At 52.6% G+C, this 20814-nt stretch overlaps 2 protein-coding genes across 2 annotated transcripts; one reads left to right on the top strand and one right to left on the bottom strand.

The window, feature by feature from the left end:
* Nucleotides 1-385: 385 nt before the first annotated feature.
* LOC142656092 (microfibril-associated glycoprotein 4-like) lies at nucleotides 386-6019 on the top strand. Its single transcript, XM_075830963.1, has 6 exons — nucleotides 386-720; nucleotides 1773-1839; nucleotides 3957-4114; nucleotides 4185-4281; nucleotides 5312-5494; nucleotides 5658-6019. Exons 1-6 carry the CDS (start codon nucleotides 688-690, stop codon nucleotides 5909-5911), a joined length of 792 nt encoding a protein of 263 aa, XP_075687078.1. The 5' UTR covers nucleotides 386-687; the 3' UTR covers nucleotides 5912-6019.
* Nucleotides 6020-6550: 531 nt separating this feature from the next.
* TRIM69 (tripartite motif containing 69) lies at nucleotides 6551-17277 on the bottom strand. The gene is made up of 6 exons (XM_075830953.1): nucleotides 15002-17277; nucleotides 14780-14875; nucleotides 13897-14130; nucleotides 13542-13564; nucleotides 13320-13450; nucleotides 6551-7305 (listed from the first exon to the last, which is right to left on the bottom strand). The coding sequence occupies exons 1-6, from the start codon at nucleotides 15521-15523 to the stop codon at nucleotides 6761-6763; spliced, it is 1551 nt and encodes a 516-aa protein (XP_075687068.1). The 5' UTR covers nucleotides 15524-17277; the 3' UTR covers nucleotides 6551-6760.
* Between the last annotated feature and the right edge of the window lie 3537 nt (nucleotides 17278-20814).

The raw sequence follows: 20814 nt of genomic DNA, 5'->3' as shown, positions 1-20814 counted from the left end.
AGACGGCCATGCGGGTGGAAGGGAGACGGCCATGCGGGTGTAAGGGAGACGGCCATGCGGGTGTAAGGGAGACGTCTATGCGGGTGTAAGGGAGACGGTCATGTGGGTGTAAGGGAGACGGCCATGCGGGTGTAAGGGAGACGACCATGCGGGTGTAAGGGAGACGACCATGCGGGTGTAAGGGAGACGGTCATGCGGGTGTAAGGGAGACAATCATGCGGGTGTAAGGGAGACGGCCATGTGGGAGTAAGGGAGACGGCCGTGCGGGTGTAAGGGAGACGATCATGCGGGTGTAAGGGAGACGGCCATGCGGGTGTAAGGGAGATGATCATGCGGGTGTAAGGGAGACGGCCATGGTGGTCCATGGACAGAGGAGGGGAGGCTCTGGAATGCTTTACCCTAAAGGCCTCTTCACTCCCGGCTGCTTTGTATTCTGTGTTGTCCATGGAACGATGGGTCCCTGTGGAGGTCATTGTCACCTATTCTTTATTCCGGAGAACAACCTCTAAGAACAGGAACATAACTAATATATTTGTACAACCTCAGCAATTCTTGAGTACAATGGATAGAGTCTTTCTGGCTGGTTTTCCCCAAATGTCCCATCCTTCGGTGCAGTTCCTAGAATTGCCTGGTGCCTGGGACTATATATAGTCACTACCTCCTAACGTCTCATCACATCGGTCCCATATGAATCCCGGAGACAGACTCTCTGCCATGAAGGTAAGGGATCTCCCGTGTTTAGTTATTCGATCATGTCCATTAGATGTTTTAGAACGTTGGGATCTTCTGGGGCGTTTAACAATGGAGGCACTCAAAGAGTTAATGAGAAAAACGGATTCCCATACAACACTGGTCAAAACTTCTTCTTCCTATTATCATTAGTGCGGGTCATTCTCACCTCTCACCTTCCTCCCCTTTGTCCCATTTGGGTCTTCAAGCTTCTTAATGACAGAGAAGAAACACTGGTCCAACGCAGTTACATTTTTATTTGCTCACTGGAATAACCCACTGGGTGTAAATTACATCTGAACCATATTGGACCAGTGTTGTATCCCATTCCTTCATTTTGATGCTTTTTTTGGAAGAGTAGGACAACCTCTTGGAGAAGTGCTGCCCCAGGAGGTCACAGATGTTGACCGGGACTGTTGCGGACTGATCGTGTTCTGTGCTCAGGATTCCTGTGATTGTCTCCAGTCATCGTGTTGCTGGTTGTCTGCATCTTCCTTCCTCTGCCTCCACCATATCTGTCTTCTCCAAGGAGGTCCAATAGTCGTAGCATTAGATCTTCAATCTGGTCGTTTGTGCTTCACGAGGGGGTTAGAGGGATATTCCAGCCGTTTACACTCATCACCGATCTACTGGGCCAAGCACCTTCACTGTTTCTGTATTTCTGGGTTGTATAGACCTCGCTTGGCCACTGCTCCATACAAGAACACTGGTGGGGAGCGATGGGGTCGGGGATCATCCATTCTAATGTTTGGTGGTGGCTCCGGTGGTCAAAACCCCAAACAGCTAAGATTTATAGCCGACACGTGTTCAAAGCTGGAATATCCCTTTAAGATAAGGTTACGGGACCAAAGGTCAAAGGTGCTCATATTTTTCCTGTTCCCCTTCTTTGCTGTAAAGAGCCACAGAAAATACCACAACCTGGACCACCTGATTGGTGATTTTTTAGGCCCATGATTACAACTGACGGTCTTTCTCCATAGTATTTGTGATGATTTTGTTGCTTGTAGACGTGTGACTCGTCCGTCTTTGTCATTGTCTCTTAGATATTCATCTTACTTGTGTTGTGTCATATTCAACAAGTCACCGGCAGCTCGACCAACGCTCTACAAGGTAAGTGACATAATCCACGTGGGAGCGGGAGGAATACCGCCGCGGTACAGGAGGAGCGGCGCCGGTCAGATGTTATTTGGTGTTTTATAGGAGATTCTATAGAAGTCTCGGGTAAAGTGGATAAAATGGCAACAAAATAACAATATAAATGTTAGTGTCTTTAAATGCTCACAAAATACAATGTCAACCAAACAATGTCATATAGTGCAGAAATCATAGTGTCATACAGTGCACAATACAACTATACAACACAACACTCAATGTCCAGTGCAGAAATAATAGTGTCATACAGTGCACAATACAACAATACAACACAACACTCAATGTCCAGTGCAGAAATAATAGTGTCATACAGTGCACAATACAACTATACAACACAACACTCAATGTCCAGTGCAGAAATAATAGTGTCATACAGTGCACCATACAACACAACACTCAATGTCTACTACAGAAATAATAGTGTCATACAGTGCACCATACAACTTATAACACCCAGGGCCACGGACCGTCGGGATTACTCACCCACCGACGGCCACAGATCTATGAGTGCGGGCCCCATCTCCTCCTCAGGGGACGCCAGCGCTCACTTCCGTCCCGTAGGGAGCACCTGGAGAAATGTTCCAATTAGCCTAAATCACACTGGACTATAAGAAGGATCCTGCCCCTTCCTTCATGGCCTGAGCGTCCGGTCACAACACTAATATACACACACATGCATTCATACAGAAGTACATACACATACATTCATTCATACTTACACACGCACACATATACATACAGACAGTCATACTTTACACACACACACACAGTCATACACATGCAATCATTCATAAATACATACACGCACGCCTACATACATATACATTCATTCATTCATACTTACACACGCACACATATACATACAGACAGTCATACTTTACACACACACACACACACACACACACACACAGTGACACACAGTCATACGCATGCATTCATTCATAAATACATACACGCACGCCTACATACATATACATTCATTCATACTTACACACACACGCACGCATTCATACATAAGTAAATGCACACACATTTATACTTACACACACACACACACACACACACACACATTACACACACATGGTCAAACGTACACACACACACACACATTCATACTTACACACACATACACAGTCACTATAAATATGTATGCTCACTACATACATTCAGACATCCTTGAGCACGCTCACTATATGGATATGCGCACGCAGGTGGATGATCACTAGTCACTACATACACGGACATTCATGAATCTGTATGTAGAGGAAGAAGTCTGTGCTCTCTTATTTATCAGTGATCCAGGGCTGAGGGTAATTATTGCGTCCCACTTTTATTGTTTTTCATATAAATTCATTTATTTATTCACTGACATGTTCCGTCCTCAGCATTCATTCACTGACATGCTCCATCTTCAGCATTCATTCACTGACATGCTCCATCCTCAGCATTCATTCACTGACATGCTCCATCCTCAGCATTCATTCACTGACATGCTCCGTCCTCAGCATTCATTCACTGACATGCTCCATCCTCAGCATTCATTCACTGACATGCTCCATCCTCAGCATTCAGTCACTGACATGCTCCGTCCTCAGTATTCATTCACTGACATGCTCCGTCCTCAGCATTCATTCACTGACATGCTCCATCCTCAGCATTCATTCACTGACCTGCTCCATCCTCAGCATTCATTCACTGACATGCTCCATCCTCAGCATTCATTCACTGACATGCTCCATCCTCAGCATTCATTCACTGACATGCTCCGTCCTCAGCATTCATTCACTGACATGCTCCATCCTCAGCATTCATTCACTGACATGCTCCATCCTCAGCATTCATTCACTGACATGCTCCGTCCTCAGCATTCATTCACTGACATGCTCCGTCCTCAGCATTCATTCACTGACATGCTCCGTCCTCAGCATTCATTCACTGACATGCTCCGTCCTCAGCATTCATTCACTGACATGCTCCGTCCTCAGCATTCATTCACTGACATGCTCCATCCTCAGCATTCATTCACTGACATGCTCCGTCCTCAGCATTCATTCACTGACATGCTCCGTCCTCAGCTCCACAGCACAAGTCTGAGGAATGGTTTCCCGTTGACTGTCAGGATGTTTGGGACATAAGTCGACCCTCCAGCGGCGTGTACATCATATATCCACAAGGAGCACAGCGCCCCCTGCCGGTGTACTGTGACATGACGAGCGGAGGGATGATCTGGACGGTGAGTAGGATTGTGGGATTGTGAGCAGGTTTATATTATTCGGACATGTAGTAAATGTCCCGTCTGACAGGTGTTTCAGCGGCGACTGGACGGCTCGGTGCATTTCAACCAGTCCTGGCAGGATTACGTGAACGGGTTCGGGAACGCGGATGGCGAGTACTGGCTCGGTAAATGATGATTTTTCCTCGTGTCGTCCACAATTTGACTTCTACACCTAGTCCTAGCATGGGCAGTTTAACCCGTAATATGATGCGTGAAGTTCTATATCACGGACGGAGTGGAGCTGAGATATGGGGTGCTGTATGGAGGGTCCTCGTAGATTATCTGTAGATCTAGGATGGACGGAGTGAAGCTGAGATATGGGGTGCTGTATGGAGGGTCCTCGTAGATTGTAGATCTAGGATGGACGGAGTGAAGCTGAGATATGGGGTGCTGTATGGAGGGTCCTCGTAGATTATCTGTAGATCTAGGATGGACGGAGTGAAGCTGAGATATGGGGTGCTGTATGGAGGGTCCTCGTAGATTGTCTGTAGATCTAGGATGGACGGAGTGAAGCTGAGATATGGGGTGCTGTATGGAGGGTCCTCGTAGATTGTCTGTAGATCTAGGATGGACGGAGTGAAGCTGAGATATGGGGTGCTGTATGGAGGGTCCTCGTAGATTGTCTGTAGATCTAGGATGGACGGAGTGAAGCTGAGATATGGGGTGCTGTATGGAGGGTCCTCGTAGATTATCTGTAGATCTAGGATGGACGGAGTGAAGCTGAGATATGGGGTGCTGTATGGAGGGTCCTCATAGATTGTCTGTAGATCTAGGATGGACGGAGTGAAGCTGAGATATGGGGTGCTGTATGGAGGGTCCTCGTAGATTGTCTGTAGATCTAGGATGGACGGAGTGAAGCTGAGATATGGGGTGCTGTATGGAGGGTCCTCGTAGATTGTCTGTAGATCTAGGATGGATGGAGGCCGAGTGGTCACCAATCAATTTCTTGTCCAGAATAATCAATGATAGCGCCGGACGATCAAAAATGATATTTCTTAATTGGGGGGTATTGCTCTTCGGTTGTGGGTGGAGGCGCCGGATAATGTGATCCTCCCGGGGGCAGGAAGGATCTCAGCTTCGCCCCATCTGTAGAATATTGGGGGCATGATTGTTGCCGGCCTCTATTTATCTTTTTGCCTCCCCCCGTGTTACCAGGGCTGCAGAATATTTACCGGCTGACAATGTGGGGCGAGTACGAGCTGCGGGTGGAGCTGGAAGATACGGAGGGATCCCGGGTGTCCGCCCAGTACATGAACTTCAGCCTCTCCCGCCACGCCCTGAACCCCGACAGCGATGGATACCGGCTGCATGTTGGGGCATTTACCGATGGAGGGGCCGGTGAGGCCGGGGTTTATAGAAACAATATCAGGAGGGGATTAATCACTTGTTTTTTTTTTGGGGGGGGGGGGTTATTTAAAGAGACATCTACACCGTTGGACTAACCCATGACATCTCTGACATCCCCCCGTGTCTTGTCGTGTGTCTTCTCTCCATTATGTAGGGGACGCCCTGAGCCCCCATGCTGGAAACGTGTTCTCCACCTATGATAAGGACCAGGATGGACACCACCAGAACTGTGCAGATTATTGGGGCGGAGGGTTCTGGTACCACCCCGAGGGCTGCGCGGAGGCCGGCCTTAACGCTCGCTACAACACGAGCCGCTCCCACCACCCGGCATTCTCCTGGACCACATGGGTGGACTTCCCAGAGACGCTCCGGGGGAGTCAGATGAAGATGAGGAGGGTCACGGCCTGAAGAATAAGCTGGAGCGAGCTGAGCCTGTACACGTGGAGGGGCCACACACAATATATATATATATACTACAGGCAGATACATATGATGCACGTGCAATAAATAATATGTGCTGGGTAATTACCGTATATGAGAGATTTCTCCGACTGGTCCCATCACTCAGTAGCCCCCCCAGATATCAGGGCTGCCGAGGACCCGCAAGTCAACCGGCCACAGGTTGGTACCGGATTTTCATGTATTTAGATTTGTTCTAGGCCCTCCCACAATTCCCTGCTTTGTGGCCCACCTTTATCGGGATGAGAGTGTTATACACAAGTCAGGCGACCCCTATAGATCGAAATCCTTCTACCACATATCACCCCCGATCTTCCATAGATTATAGCCACCGATGCAGCATTGTCACCCGTGACGGTGTATTTTATGTCACAGATCCATCTTTTATAACTTTATATCTTACCGGTCACGATACCCTAGACTTTACTATCTGAGAGGGATCTATAGCGGTTCATCCTGGTGTAAGAACAGAATGCTAGAACTACAGTAAAGACTGACACGTTCACAGGCAGGGGGGGGTATAACCCTATAGCCCCCTGTTGGGGTCACTCATCATCTGTTACCCATGAAGGAGACTTTACCAATCAGTTTCTTACTTAATCCGGTTACATTTATTGGGATGTGGAAGGGAATGACATGGAGGAAATTCCTTTTATCTTTACTACGCAGCCACTGAACATGCCCACAGGTCAATAGATTGAGGGGTACAGCCTGGCACACTCCTACGCCAACATCTCCGCAGCGCCATGAGATGGAAGGACAGTGGTGTAAGCCCTGGCTGATGGCGCCGCCGCCTATTCACGGTATATGGTGAAGGACCTTGAGCGGCCCCCCGTTCTTCCCCGAGTCATTGAGGCAAGGACAGAAGTAGGGGTACACGGTCTCCGAGAAGGAGGTGACGAAGGTGTAGATGTGGGACATGTCGTCGGCGTTGTAGAAGGAGAGCTGGCCGCCCTCGTAGTCGAGGTAAATCCCCACCCTCTGCGGTTTGCTCCTCAGGGTGAGTGTCCGGTATGGGACGTCCAGAGCTTTGAACTCATGACCGTTCCTCAGCCACAGTATCCAGAAGCCGTTCTCCGGGGACAAGGTGATCCCGCCCCTGCGGTTCACAGACTCTTTGGCCACGCCTAGATTCCACTTGGTCTTGTTGCTGACGTCAACTGCCCAGTAATGGCGGCCGGAGGTGAAGCCCTCGGTGCCCAGGACGCAGCAGCAATAGTCGAAGCGGCGCGGGTTTTCGGGCATTGACTGTTTGGTGTCGCTGTATCGGACGCTGGTCAGGTCTTCGGAGAGCACAAGGTTCAGGTGGGCCGTGCTGGGGTCCATGATTATGTTGGGTAAGGCTGGAAGATAAAAGAAGAGTTTAAAAGGGGTTGTCCAGGATTGGAAGACCATGGCCTCTTTCATCCAAAAACAGCGCCGCCCCTGTACGTGGATTGTGTCTGGTATTGAAGTGAATAAGGCTGCAATACCACACACAACCTGTGGACAGGTGTGGCGCTGTTTAAGAGAGGCAGCAGCCATGTTTTTCTAAGCTTGGACTTCCCCTTTAATGCTGGTGCAGGATAGAGGTGAGAGGTGAGAGGTGAGAGGTGAGAGGTGAGAGGCTTAGAGGGGAACTCATCAGGGAGTCGATAAAGTGTCATTTCTAACAGGTTTGGGATGTTGCTAAGCAACAGAGGATGTGGATTGCAGGTGACTATCCCAGATCTCCGAGCGGATGAGCAGATCCTGTGTTGTCGGTTACATAGAGACTGCGGGGGTCTTCATAAGGGAGAGGAAGATGGTGGCCAGGACTTCACACTGTCTGGACAGCTGCCCCCCCCCCCCACCCCCCATTTAACCCCTTACCGCCAGATTTAGTTTTTTTCCCCCTACATTATAAGAGCCATAACTTTTTTATTTTTCTGCCGACACAGCCGTAGGAGGGCTGGATTATTTGCGGGGTGAGTTGTAGTTTTTAATATTTTTTTAGTGGGGTGTCATCTTTACTTTATTCTGCGGGTCGATACGATTGCGGCGATTCCAAATTTATATTGTTTTTTATGTTTTACTAATTTACAATAAAAACACTTTTTCTAAATCCTGTTTTGCGGCGCCATATTCTGAGCCATGACTTTTAGATTTTTCTGTGAATGGCGCGGTGCGAGGCTTGTTCTCTGCGGGGCGAGCTGTCATTTTATTGATACCGTTTCGGGGTACATGACTTTTTATTCCATTTATTTCTGCGGCGAGGGGGACAGAAATACAAAAATTTAGACTTAAAGAAAAAATAAAAAATCTGATATATGTAAGAACGCCGTTCACCCCTAGAGATGAATGTGATGACGGAACTGCACGGATCATGGTGGACGCAGCGATACCAGTTACTTTATATTTATTATTACACGGAATAAATGGGAAAAGGAAGGTTTTTGAACTTTTAATGTTTTTATTTTTTATTGTTAAAAACTTTACTATACTTAGTTACTTTTTTTTAATCCACTAGACTTGTGATCGCCTGATTGCTGGTGCCCCACACAGTAAAACGTCTCTATTGCAGCGTATTGGCCCTTAACAGATCTATTAGGCCCTTGTGGGGGGTGATGGGGTAACAGAGGGGCCCCCTCTAACGCTATTCAACGCGCCATCTGAATGTGTGTTAAGCGGCCGGTCATTAAAGCAGGGTGACAGTTGTCATATACGGAGTCGGCTCCATACATATACTGTGCACTGAGCACGCTCTCTGCATATACCGTGCGCTGAGCACGCTCTCAACATATACTGTGTGCTGAGCACGCTCTCAACATATACTGTGCACTGAGCACGCTCTCAACATATACTGTGCACTGGGCACGCTCTCAACATATACTGTGTACTGAGCACGCTCTCTGCATATACTGTGCGCTGAGCACGCTCTCAACATATACTGTGCACTGGGCACGCTCTCAACATATACTGTGCACTGGGCACGCTCTCAACATATACTGTGTGCTGAGCACGCTCTCAACATATACTGTGCACTGAGCACACTCTCAACATATACTGTGCACTGGGCACGCTCTCAACATATACTGTGCACTGGGCACGCTCTCAACATATACTGTGTGCTGAGCACGCTCTCAACATATACTGTGCACTGAGCACACTCTCAACATATACTGTGCACTGGGCACGCTCTCAACATATACTGTGCACTGGGCACGCTCTCAACATATACTGTGTGCTGAGCACGCTCTCAACATATACTGTGCACTGAGCACACTCTCAACATATACTGTGCACTGGGCACGCTCTCAACATATACTGTGTGCTGAGCACGCTCTCAACATATACTGTGCACTGGGCACGCTCTCAACATATACTGTGCACTGGGCACGCTCTCAACATATACTGTGTACTGAGCACGCTCTCTGCATATACTGTGCGCTGAGCACGCTCTCAACATATACTGTGTGCTGAGCACGCTCTCAACATATACTGTGCACTGAGCACGCTCTCAACATATACTGTGTACTGAGCACGCTCTCAACATATACTGTGCACTGGGCACGCTCTCAACATATACTGTGTACTGAGCACGCTCTCAACATATACTGTGCACTGAGCACGCTCTCAGCATATACTGCGTAGTGAGCACCACTCCATACATATACTGCGTACTGAGCCCCACTCCATACATATACTGTGTACTGAGCCCGCTCTCAACATATACTGTGCACTGAGCACGCTCTCAACATATACTGTGTACTGAGCACGCTCTCAACATATACTGTGCACTGAGCACGCTCTCTGCATATACTGTGCGCTGAGCACGCTCTCAACATATACTGCGCACTGAGCACGCTCTCAACATATACTGTGCACTGAGCACGCTCTCAACATATACTGTGTACTGAGCACGCTCTCAGCATATACTGTGTACTGAGCACGCTCTCTGCATATACTGTGCGCTGAGCACGCTCTCAACATATACTGTGCACTGAGCACGCTCTCTGCATATACTGTGCGCTGAGCACGCTCTCAACATATACTGTGCACTGAGCACGCTCTCAACATATACTGTGCGCTGAGCACGCTCTCAACATATACTGTGCACTGAGCACGCTCTCAACATATACTGTGCACTGAGCACGCTCTCAGCATATACTGCGTAGTGAGCACCACTCCATACATATACTGCGTACTGAGCCCCACTCCATACATATACTGCGTACTGAGCCCCGCTCCATACATATACTGCGTACTGAGCCCCGCTCCATACATATACTGCGTACTGAGCCCCGCTCCATACATATACTGCGCACTGAGCCCCGCTCCATACATATACTGCGTACTGAGCCCGCTCCATACATATACTGCGCACTGAGCCCCGCTCCATACATATACTGCGCACTGAGCCCCGCTCCATACATATACTGCGTACTGAGCCCCGCTCCATACATATACTGCGTACTGAGCCCCGCTCCATACATATACTGCGTACTGAGCCCCGCTCCATACATATACTGTGTACTGAGCCCCGCTCCATACATATACTGAGTACTGAGCCCGCTCCATACATATACTGAGTACTGAGCCCCGCTCCATACATATACTGCGTACTGAGCCCCGCTCCATACATATACTGCGTACTGAGCCCCGCTCCATACATATACTGAGTACTGAGCCCCACTCCATACATATACTGCGTACTGAGCCCCGCTCCATACATATACTGCGTACTGAGCCCCGCTCCATACATATACTGAGTACTGAGCCCGCTCCATACATATACTGCATACTGAGCACCACTCCATACATATACTGCGTACCATATACTGCGTACTGAGCCCCGCTCCATACATATACTGCGTACCATATACTGCGTACTGAGCCCCGCTCCATACATATACTGCGTACTGAGCCCCGCTCCATACATATACTGAGTACTGAGCCCCACTCCATACATATACTGAGTACTGAGCCCCGCTCCATACATATACTGCGTACTGAGCCCCGCTCCATACATATACTGAGTACTGAGCCCCACTACATACATATACTGAGTACTGAGCCCCGCTCCATACATATACTGAGTACTGAGCCCCGCTCCATACATATACTGAGTACTGAGCCCCGCTCCATACATATACTGAGTACTGAGCCCCGCTCCATACATATACTGCGTACTGAGCCCCGCTCCATACATATACTGTGTACTGAGCCCCGCTCCATACATATACTGTGTACTGAGCCCCGCTCCATACATATACTGTGTACTGAGCCCCGCTCCATACATATACTGAGTACTGAGCCCCGCTCCATACATATACTGCGTACTGAGCCCCGCTCCATACATATACTGCATACTGAGCCCCGCTCCATACATATACTGCGTACTGAGCCCCGCTCCATACATATACTGTGCACTGAGCCCCGCTCCATACATATACTGTGTACTGAGCCCGCTCCATACATATACTGAGTACTGAGCCCCGCTCCATACATATACTGAGTACTGAGCCCCGCTCCATACATATACTGTGTACTGAGCCCGCTCCATACATATACTGTGTACTGAGCCCGCTCCATACATATACTGAGTACTGAGCCCCGCTCCATACATATACTGCGTACTGAGCCCCGCTCCATACATATACTGCGTACTGAGCCCCGCTCCATACATATACTGTGTACTGAGCCCCGCTCCATACATATACTGTGTACTGAGCCCCGCTCCATACATATACTGTGCACTGAGCCCCGCTCCATACATATACTGCGTACTGAGCCCCGCTCCATACATATACTGCGTACTGAGCCCCGCTCCATACATATACTGAGTACTGAGCCCCGCTCCATACATATACTGCGTACTGAGCCCCGCTCCATACATATACTGCGTACTGAGCCCCGCTCCATACATATACTGAGTACTGAGCCCCGCTCCATACATATACTGAGTACTGAGCCCCGCTCCATACATATACTGCGTACTGAGCCCCGCTCCATACATATACTGCGTACCATATACTGCGTACTGAGCCCCGCTCCATACATATACTGCGTACTGAGCCCGCTCCATACATATACTGAGTACTGAGCCCCGCTCCATACATATACTGAGTACTGAGCCCCGCTCCATACATATACTGAGTACTGAGCCCCGCTCCATACATATACTGCGTACTGAGCCCCGCTCCATACATATACTGCGTACCATATACTGCGTACTGAGCCCCGCTCCATACATATACTGAGTACTGAGCCCCGCTCCATACATATACTGAGTACTGAGCCCCGCTCCATACATATACTGCGTACTGAGCCCGCTCCATACATATACTGCGTACTGAGCCCGCTCCATACATATACTGAGTACTGAGCCCCGCTCCATACATATACTGAGTACTGAGCCCCGCTCCATACATATACTGAGTACTGAGCCCCGCTCCATACATATACTGCGTACTGAGCCCCGCTCCATACATATACTGCGTACTGAGCCCCGCTCCATACATATACTGCGTACTGAGCCCCGCTCCATACATATACTGCGTACTGAGCCCCGCTCCATACATATACTGAGTACTGAGCCCCGCTCCATACATATACTGCGTACTGAGCCCCGCTCCATACATATACTGTGCACTGAGCCCCGCTCCATACATATACTGTGTACTGAGCCCCGCTCCATACATATACTGCGTACTGAGCCCCGCTCCATACATATACTGCGTACTGAGCCCCGCTCCATACATATACTGCGTACTGAGCCCCGCTCCATACATATACTGTGCACTGAGCCCCGCTCCATACATATACTGAGTACTGAGCCCCGCTCCATACATATACTGTGTACTGAGCCCCGCTCCATACATATACTGAGTACTGAGCCCCGCTCCATACATATACTGCGCACTGAGCCCCGCTCCATACATATACTGCGTACTGAGCCCCGCTCCATACATATACTGCGCACTGAGCCCCGCTCCATACATATACTGCGCACTGAGCCCCACTCCATACATATACTGCGTACTGAGCCCCGCTCCATACATATACTGTGCACTGAGCACGCTCCATACATATACTGCGCACTGAGCCCCACTCCATACATATACTGCGTACTGAGCCCCGCTCCATACATATACTGTGCACTGAGCACGCTCCATACATATACTGCGTACTGAGCATGCTCTCTACATACCCCTGCGACATCCGCCATATATACACACTGAGGATGTTGGGAAGAGGTTAAGCTGCGATACACATGACATTACCCTGGACCCCATTATAGTCGTATACATTATAAAGTTCCCTACTTATATATAAATACGTTACATAACCCCCCCCCTATTTATCTCAGTTTATGGGGGGGGGGACGTCTGCTCACCGGGACTGATGTAAGACTTCATATCCTTCCAGGCCGTGTACTGGATCAGATCCTTCACTCCCCCATAGCCAAAGTCTCTGGGAGTCACCACGTTCTGCGCCGGAAAACCGTCCCTGTAGCCCCCGTAACAGCTGATAACAGAGAGAGGGAGAGAGACAGGTCAGACAGGGGCAGAGTTCGGGGCACAGGCGACAGTGACGTCAAAGAGCAGCAAATACTCACATGTCCATGCACGACTTTATATCCTGCAAGAGAAAGACAGACATGAGACGCCGGCACAGGAACCATCACCCCCAGCCCCGGCCACAACTACAATCCCCATCATGTGGCTGGCAGGAAATGATGGACCACAGCTATGAGTCAGGTGATAACTGAATACTGGGGAAGGGGCGCCCCCGATCTGCTGTCTGCCAACAAAGCGGGGCACGGTGCCCACTGTATTCAGCGGGTCTGTATGCCATCTGCTGATAGACGCGGCTCCCCTGCTGCCCAGTACCCAGAGCTGAGCCGCAGCCGCCCTCAGTTTGAGCCCGTTTTGGGCGTGGAGGACCTGGTGTAATGTTTGGCGATCACTCACGGTCAGGAAGGTGACGGGGTCCTGCTCGTACAGCCGCGGCTGGGTGCTGCTGATGGTCTGGAGGATCCCCTGACAGTTCTGCTTGATCTTGTTGAGACTTTCCTCCATCTCGGCCAGGATGAGATCTCCCTCCTGCTGCAGCTCCCGCAGCAGCCGCTCCTCCCGCTCCCGCAGGTACTGCTGCAGCTTCTCAAACTCCACGCTCACATGGTGCTTAGTGCTCAGGAGGTTCCCCTGCCACAGAAACCACATTATAGCCAGACAATTCATACACCTATCTGTGCCTGGGAAAGCTGGGTGACAACCAACACGGCCAACCGCATCTCCCGCAGGGGTCGCCACCCAGCTTTCCCAGAGCCCTCCTCGTCTACATCCTCGCTCCCATATCTAGGCAGACTTGCCGTTCCAGAGTTGAGGAAGGCTGTAGGGGAAGTAATGGTGGAAACGCGTGACGGCTTTAAGGATCATGGGACCTGTTAAATGAAAAAATGGTCGGGGGCGTCCCGCGCGGCTGGGTCGGGGGCGTCCCGCGCGGCTGGGTCGGGGGCGTCCCGCGCGGCTGGGTCGGGGGCGTGGTTAGGTCAGACTCAGGAGTATTTGAGGGGTCTCATACATTGGGGTCACTGCTCTGCCGGTGTCCGCTCGGCTTCTTTAGGTTACAGTGATCATGAGCATAGACGAGAGGGGCCCCAGAGCAAACAGAAAATGGGTTCACACGACACGTATATAGCCCTCCAATCCAGACAGGACTAAGCCTATGACACCCCCCCAGTATGTGAGAAGGGGTAGAGCCACAGTGAGCCATGCCCCTCCCCTTTATGGCCGGTATAGGCTGACATGGATAACACCCCGTTCCTGAGGGGTCGCCCTGCCGGTGTCATACCCTGTGTTGTGCGATCATCTGCTCCTGGGCACATTGCATCTGCTGCAGCTCCTTCAGCCGGGCCTCCAGCGGAGCCATCGCCGACATCAGCTCATCCTGAGGAAGGAAAGAAAGACGTGAAAGACGCCAAACGGACAACCCGCGCGCCATCCTGATGTGTGATCTGGGCGCCTCCATTGTACCCAGTGTGCCAGCCTCAGTGCCCGCGGACCATGTGCTCACCTTGTAGCCCCCCACAGCCTCCTGTATGGGGATGAGCGCGTGCGGTGGTTGCGGTTCAGCGGCCCCCCGGCAGCGGGCACACAGTAGTCTCCCGTCCTGCGTGGAATACAGCTGCATCTTCTCGCCATGCTCTCCGCACAAACCCCTCTGTACCCCATCTGGGGTTTGCACCGGGGTAGGGCGACACTTGGGGCAGGTTGGGTAGGCCTCTTGGCCCCTCCATGACCGCTCCAGACATCCCCTGCAGAGGCAGTGCCCGCAGGACATGGTGACGGGTTCCCTTGGTACATCGCGGCACACGGTGCAGCTCAGGGATGGCAATAGGGGCAATGGGGTAGGAGGGGTGGCCATGGCTACACTACAGTCTGCTGTTCCTGTGTACTCACTGAGGCTGGACTCCCCCAGGGATGTCTTCCTGCTGTGTCCCCCTGACCCCACTGTCTCTCCTGCCCGTATACCTCTCCTCTGACCCCTCTCCTCTTCCTGGGTGTCCCTATCGCCCCTATTTCCTCCCTGCCTCATGCGTCTGAGCTGCAGGAGGGAGGAGGAAGGGGGAGGGGGAAAAGAGGGGGGGCCTATAGAAAAACAGGGGGAATGAGGGAGGGGGAGATAAGGGAGGGTTTGAGGGAAGGCGGGGGAGAGGGGAACAAAGCAGAGGAGGGGGCAGGGCACGCAACAGCGCTGACACTAGAGTGCAAGCTCTTCAGGCCTCAGCAGCTTCTCTTCCTCATCATATTCATTGTCATTTGCTACACTGTGCGGTTACATTGTATCACACAGCCGCCTGGGGGACGAGGGGTTAATCCTGTGTTTGGAGGGGAAGGAGGAGGAGGAGAGGGGAGGGGAGCTGCAGCGTAAAGCATGGGGGAGGGTAATGGGGGATTTCATGAAAGGATGATTGGACCAGAGCTGCTGGAAGGATCACAGATGAGGGGAGGAGGATGTTGGGAGGAGGATGGGTAGAGGGGAGGAGGATAAGGGGAGGAGGATAAGGGGAGGAGGATGGGTAGAGGGGAGGAGGATGGGCAGAAGGGAGGAGGGGAGGAGGATGGGTAGAGGGGAGGAGGATAGGCAGAAGGGAGGAGGGGAGGAGGATAAGTGGAGGAGGATAAGGGGAGGAGGATGGGTAGAGGGGAGGAGGATGGGCAGAGGGGAGGAGGATGGGCAGAAGGGAGGAGGGGAGGAGGATGGGTAGAGGGGAGGAGGATAGGCAGAAGGGAGGAGGGGAGGAGGATGAGGGGAGGAGGATGGGTAGAGGGGAGGAGGATAGGCAGAAGGGAGGAGGGGAGGAGGATGAGGGGAGGAGGATGGGTAGAGGGGAGGAGGATAAGGGGAGGAGGATGGGCAGAGGGGAGGAGGATAAGGGGAGGAGGATGGGCAGAAGGGAGGAGGGGAGGAGGATGGGCAGAAGGGAGGAGGGGAGGAGGATGGGCAGAAGGGAGGAGGGGAGGAGGATGAGGGGAGGAGGATGGGCAGAAGGGAGGAGGATGAGGGGAGGAGGATGGGTAGAGGGGAGGAGGATAAGGGGAGGAGGATGGGCAGAGGGGAGGAGGATGGGTAGAGGGGAGTAGGATGGGAGAGGAGGGGGATGGGGAAGGAGGAGGAGGGGTGAGCAGGTTGAGGGGGAGCTGCAATGAACAGTCTAATGGGGAAATTTGGGTTCAGCAGCGACAGGAGGGAGACACAGGTGGAGCAGAATACAGTGAAGGAGGGAAGGGAGACTAGAGGCAGTGATCCGGATGACACCGAGCCGCCATAATATTGGTCGCCGCCTTTGTGGTGTTAAGATGGTTTCTGTGATGTCATCGTTACGTGTTTATGACGATCATCGTTTGCTGCATGAACATAAAGGGCGAAAAACGCCACAACGTCGATCACTTACGGAATCGTGCGAAACACGCAGAGAAATGGCAGCATAACTGCGCAGGAAACGAGTCCAGACAAAGAATCATAGGTGGGATCGGCGCGTTTATCGCCACGTCTTCAGTCGCCCCCCGAGAGCCATTGATTATATTCCATCATCCGCTGACTGACCCCCCCCCCCACCGCGGGCAGAGACCGAGACCGCAGCGGATCGAGGCAATGATAGAGAATGCGAGGAGACGACACATGACATGCGCCATTCAGGAGTCCAGGAGAGCCGGGTGACCTCTCACATGGGATCCACAGTGGGGCCGTTCTGGTTGTCACCCGGCTGTTCCAGTAACAGATTCTACAATAATTGGCCGATTCGACGGATCGTATTCTGCGGAGATTATATGGGGGGGCGGTGATAAATGGGGGGACGGTGATAAATGGGGGGACGGTGATAAATGGGGGGGGCGGTGATAAATGGGGGGGACGGTGATAAATGGGGGGGGCGGTGATAAATGGGGGGGACGGACGGTGATAAATGGGGGGGGACGGTGATAAATGGGGGGACGGTGATAAATGGGGGGGCGGTGATAAATGGGGCGGGCGGTGATAAATGGGGGGGTGGTGATAAATGGGGGGCGGTGCTAAATGGGGGGACGGTGATAAATGGGGGGGACGGTGATAAATGGGGGGGCGGTGCTAAATGGGGGGGGATGGTGATAAATGGGGGGGACGGTGATAAATGGGGGGCGGTGCTAAATGGGGGGGGATGGTGATAAATGGGGGGACGGTGATAAATGGGGGGGCGGTGATAAATGGGGGGACGGTGATAAATGGGGGGGGGCGGTGATAAATGGGGGGCGGTGATAAATGGGGGGCGGTGATATATGGGGGGACGGTGATAAATGGGGGGCGGTGATAAATGGGGGGGGCGGTGATAAATGGGGCGGGCGGTGATAAATGTGGGGGGGCGGTGATAAATGGGGGGTGGTGATAAATGGGGGGGGGACGGTGATAAATGGGGGGGACGGTGATAAATGGGGGGGCGGTGCTAAATGGGGGGGGATGGTGATAAATGGGGGGCTGTGATAAATGGGGGGACGGTGATAAATGGGGGGCGGTGATAAATGGGGGGACGGTGATAAATGGGGGGCGGTGATAAATGGGGGCCGGTGATAAATGGGGGCCGGTGATAAATGGGGGGGTGATATATGGGGGGACGGTGATAAATGGGGGGCGGTGATAAATGGGGGCCGGTGATAAATGGGGGGACGGTGATAAATGGGGGGGTGATATATGGGGGGCGGTGATAAATGGGGGGACGGTGATAAATGGGGGGACGGTGATAAATGGGGGGACGGTGATAAATGGGGCGGGCGGTGATAAATGGGGGGCGGTGATAAATGGGGGGGCGGTGATAAATGGGGGGCGGTGATAAATGGGGGCGGTGATAAATGGGGGGGCGGTGATAAATGGGGGCGGTGATATATGGGGGGACGGTGATAAATGGGGGGCGGTGATAAATGGGGGGGCGGTGATAAATGGGGGGCGGTGATAAATGGGGGGGCGGTGATAAATGGGGGGCGGTGATATATGGGGGGGCGGTGATAAATGGGGGGCGGTGATATATGGGGGGACGGTGATAAATGGGGGGGTGGTGATAAATGGGGGGCGGTGATAAATGGGGGGACGGTGATAAATGGGGGGGGCGGTGATAAATGGGGGGGCGGTGATAAATGGGGGGCGGTGATAAATGGGGGGGACGGTGATAAATGGGGGGCGGTGCTAAATGGGGGGGATGGTGATAAATGGGGGGCTGTGATAAATGGGGGGGGGCGGTGATAAATGGGGGGGCGGTGATAAATGGGGGGCGGTGATAAATGGGGGGGCGGTGATAAATGGGGGGCGGTGATATATGGGGGGACGGTGATAAATGGGGGGGGCGGTGATAAATGGGGCGGGCGGTGATAAATGTGGGGGGGCGGTGATAAATGGGGGGGTGGTGATAAATGGGGGGGGACGGTGATGGGGGGGGGGCGGTGATAAATGGGGGGGACGGTGATAAATGGGGGGGCGGTGCTAAATGGGGGGGGATGGTGATAAATGGGGGGACGGTGATAAATGGGGGGACGGTGATAAATGGGGGGCGGTGATAAATGGGGGGACGGTGATAAATGGGGGGGTGATATATGGGGGGACGGTGATAAATGGGGGGCGGTGATAAATGGGGGGACGGTGATAAATGGGGGGGTGATAAATGGGGGGGCGGTGCTAAATGGGGGGGGATGGTGATAAATGGGGGGACGGTGATAAATGGGGGGACGGTGATATATGGGGGGGCGGTGATAAATGGGGGGACGGTGATAAATGGGGGGGTGATATATGGGGGGACGGTGATAAATGGGGGGCGGTGATAAATGGGGGGCGGTGATAAATGGGGGGCGGTGATATATGGGGGGACGGTGATAAATGGGGGGCGGTGATAAATGGGGGGACGGTGATAAATGGGGGGGCGGTGATAAATGGGGGGACGGTGATAAATGGGGCGGGCGGTGATAAATGGGGGGCGGTGATAAATGGGGGGGCGGTGATAAATGGGGGGACGGTGATAAATGGGGGGCGGTGATAAATGGGGGGCGGTGATATATGGGGGGACGGTGATAAATGGGGGGCGGTGATAAATGGGGGGACGGTGATAAATGGGGGGTGGTGATAAATGGGGGGCGGTGATATATGGGGGGACGGTGATAAATGGGGGGCGGTGATAAATGGGGGGACGGTGATAAATGGGGGGGCGGTGATAAATGGGGAGGCGGTGATAAATGGGGGGCGGTGATATATGGGGGGACGGTGATAAATGGGGGGCGGTGATAAATGGGGGGACGGTGATAAATGGGGGGTGGTGATAAATGGGGGGCGGTGATAAATGGGGGACGGTGATAAATGGGGGGCGGTGATAAATGGGGGGACGGTGATAAATGGGGGGCGGTGATAAATGGGGGGGCGGTGATAAATGGGGGGCGGTGATAAATGGGGGGGCGGTGATAAATGGGGGGCGGTGATATATGGGGGGACGGTGATAAATGGGGGGCGGTGATAAATGGGGGGCGGTGATAAATGGGGGGACGATGATAAACGGGGGGGACGGTGATAAACGGGGGGGGCGGTGATAAATGGGGGGTGGTGATAAACGGGGGGGACGGTGATAAACGGGGGGGGCGGTGATAAATGGGGGGGCGGTGATATATGGGGGGACGGTGATAAATGGGGGACGGTGATAAATGGGGGGGCGGTGATAAATGGGGGACGGTGATAAATGGGGGGACGGTGATAAACGGGGGGGACGGTGATAAACGGGGGGGCGGTGATAAATGGGGGGGCGGTGATAAATGGGGGGGGCGGTGATAAATGGGGGACGGTGATAAATGGGGGGACGGTGATAAATGGGGGGACGGTGATAAATGGGGGACGGTGATAAATGGGGGGACGGTGATAAACGGGGGGGACGGTGATAAATGGGGGGCGGTGATAAATGGGGGGCGGTGATAAACGGGGGGACGGTGATAAACGGGGGGGGCGGTGATAAATGGGGGGCGGTGATAAATGGGGGGACGGTGATAAACGGGGGGACGGTGATAAACGGGGGGGGGCGGTGATAAATGGGGGGGCGGTGATAAATGGGGGACGGTGATAAATGGGGGGACGGTGATAAACGGGGGGGCGGTGATAAATGGGGGGGCGGTGATAAATGGGGGACGGTGATAAATGGGGGGACGGTGATAAATGGGGGACGGTGATAAATGGGGGGACGGTGATAAACGGGGGGGACGGTGATAAATGGGGGGCGGTGATAAATGGGGGGCGGTGATTAATGGGGGGCGGTGATAAATGGGGGGACAGTGATAAACGGGGGGGACGGTGATAAACGGGGGGGGCGGTGATAAACGGGGGGGGGGCGG

This window comes from Rhinoderma darwinii, chromosome 6, assembly GCF_050947455.1.
Source record: "Rhinoderma darwinii isolate aRhiDar2 chromosome 6, aRhiDar2.hap1, whole genome shotgun sequence".
In the NCBI taxonomy this organism is placed as follows: domain Eukaryota; kingdom Metazoa; phylum Chordata; class Amphibia; order Anura; family Rhinodermatidae; genus Rhinoderma; species Rhinoderma darwinii.
The sequence above is the reverse complement of the archived record's forward strand: the minus strand, read 5'-3'. Positions and strand labels throughout refer to the sequence as shown.